Raw genomic sequence first — 1,564 nt, forward strand, 5'->3', positions numbered from 1 at the left:
GAATTTCCTTGAAATTGAATGAGCACAATGGGTCTGCTTGTAGGAATATTGAAAAGCTCGGCAACGATATGTCATGCGAAGTGGGCATCAATTTCCCATTTGCCTCGACATTCTATAGACTCAGATGCTAAAAGCATTCTGGTTAATATTCTCTCTTTTTGTTTTGTGACTGTGACAAAGTTATGAGACCCGTAATAAGTATTGCAGAGTTAAAGGTGCGTTTGGAGCAGTTGTGCTTTGTTTTCTTATAGAAATCAATAAGAATATAGGGGACAGCAACGCACCCTAAGTCAAGTCACAACAATAGTAGAGCCGGAGAGTCCGGAAGAGGTGCTCCATTGGGGACAATTTGTACTACTATACTCATCAAATCCCTTTTTTCCTATCTGTTTAAATTTCTTGAAAAGCAAAGGCAAAACACAGATGCGCATGAAAGTTTTCACTGTATTATTTCCAGATTACTTACAGCAATATCAGTATAAACTGAACTTTGGTTTTATTGCAACGTAACTAACTAGGTCTTGGTCATTAATTAGTCGGGTGTATGGACTAAAAACTCTACATTTAACTTGGGTTTTAATTGCTAGCTAGGCTGAAATGAGAAATCACAAAGAAGCCAGCAACCAGAGATTGAAGAGAGACGAAGCAAATAGCATAAACCAAGACAAGAAAGCAGTGGCAGCAGATATTTGATATCTATTGCATAACTTAGCTGGGCAATTTGGCTGGCTGGCATGCATCAAGAGTTCTGTAACACTTGCTGTTGAGCAGGCTGCAGCTAGTGAAAGAAATGCCAGAACCTGTAATTGAAGAAAACAAAAACGTACATGCCAGAACCTGTAATTGAACAAAACAAAAACGTACATATATATGTATTTGTATTTCTTCGTCAAATGAAGAAAATTATATATATGAAAATTTTAAAATGAAATGTAAAAGAAGCTAACGTACCCAATCTCCCGCAATGACAAATAACATTACTCTTGGTCGACGGGGTAAATTCTTAAAGAAAACAGCATAGCCATCTACTAGTCCTAACGCCATACTCCATGGAATCACCAAACCCATTACCGTCACCAAATAACTGCAAAAATTGCTTAATCAAACAACAACATACATACATCAAGTCTCTCATAAATTGAATTCTTAACAACTAATATTGACTTCAACTTCTTGACCTCTAATCTCTTCTTCCAATTTGCAATAGGCATCAAAGGACATAAATTAAATTAAGACACTGGGAATTTACCAGAAAGAAGTGTAGCTGTAGAATTCGACATGAAAACTCATAAAAAGGATTGAAGCGGAGGAGAAAATGGTCTGACCAAAACGCAAAGCCAAGCTGGCGCTTGACCCCAGTGCTCCCGGCACTTCGTCCATTGAATCAATATTGTTTGGCACTTCATCCCCAGAATTCAATTAGAAATGAATAAAAGGGAACAAAAGCCATGAGTAGCTGGGGAACCAGCTAGACCGCAGAAAATGGGTAACAGAAGCAAACTGTTGCCAGTGTGATACAATTTCAAAGTCTTTTTTATATTCTGTTTGATTTTGTGATGGAAAA

At 37.5% G+C, this 1,564-nt stretch overlaps 1 protein-coding gene across 2 annotated transcripts; it reads right to left on the reverse strand.

The window, feature by feature from the left end:
• Window positions 1-414: 414 nt before the first annotated feature.
• LOC18036419 (CASP-like protein ARALYDRAFT_485429) lies at window positions 415-1,504 on the reverse strand. Of its 2 annotated transcripts, none has more exons than XM_006425714.2 (3): window positions 1,250-1,504; window positions 952-1,084; window positions 415-800 (listed from the first exon to the last, which is right to left on the reverse strand). In XM_006425714.2, the coding sequence occupies exons 1-3, from the start codon at window positions 1,378-1,380 to the stop codon at window positions 606-608; spliced, it is 459 nt and encodes a 152-aa protein (XP_006425777.1). In that variant the 5' UTR covers window positions 1,381-1,504; the 3' UTR covers window positions 415-605. The 2 variants fall into 2 exon arrangements, with proteins under 2 accessions (XP_006425777.1, XP_024036573.1); XM_024180805.1 differs by having other exon boundaries at window positions 952-1,096.
• Window positions 1,505-1,564: the final 60 nt, after the last annotated feature.

The sequence above is a fragment of the Citrus clementina genome, unplaced genomic scaffold (genome assembly GCF_000493195.1).
Source record: "Citrus clementina cultivar Clemenules unplaced genomic scaffold, Citrus_clementina_v1.0 scaffold_7, whole genome shotgun sequence".
Classification (NCBI taxonomy): Eukaryota; Viridiplantae; Streptophyta; class Magnoliopsida; order Sapindales; family Rutaceae; genus Citrus; species Citrus x clementina.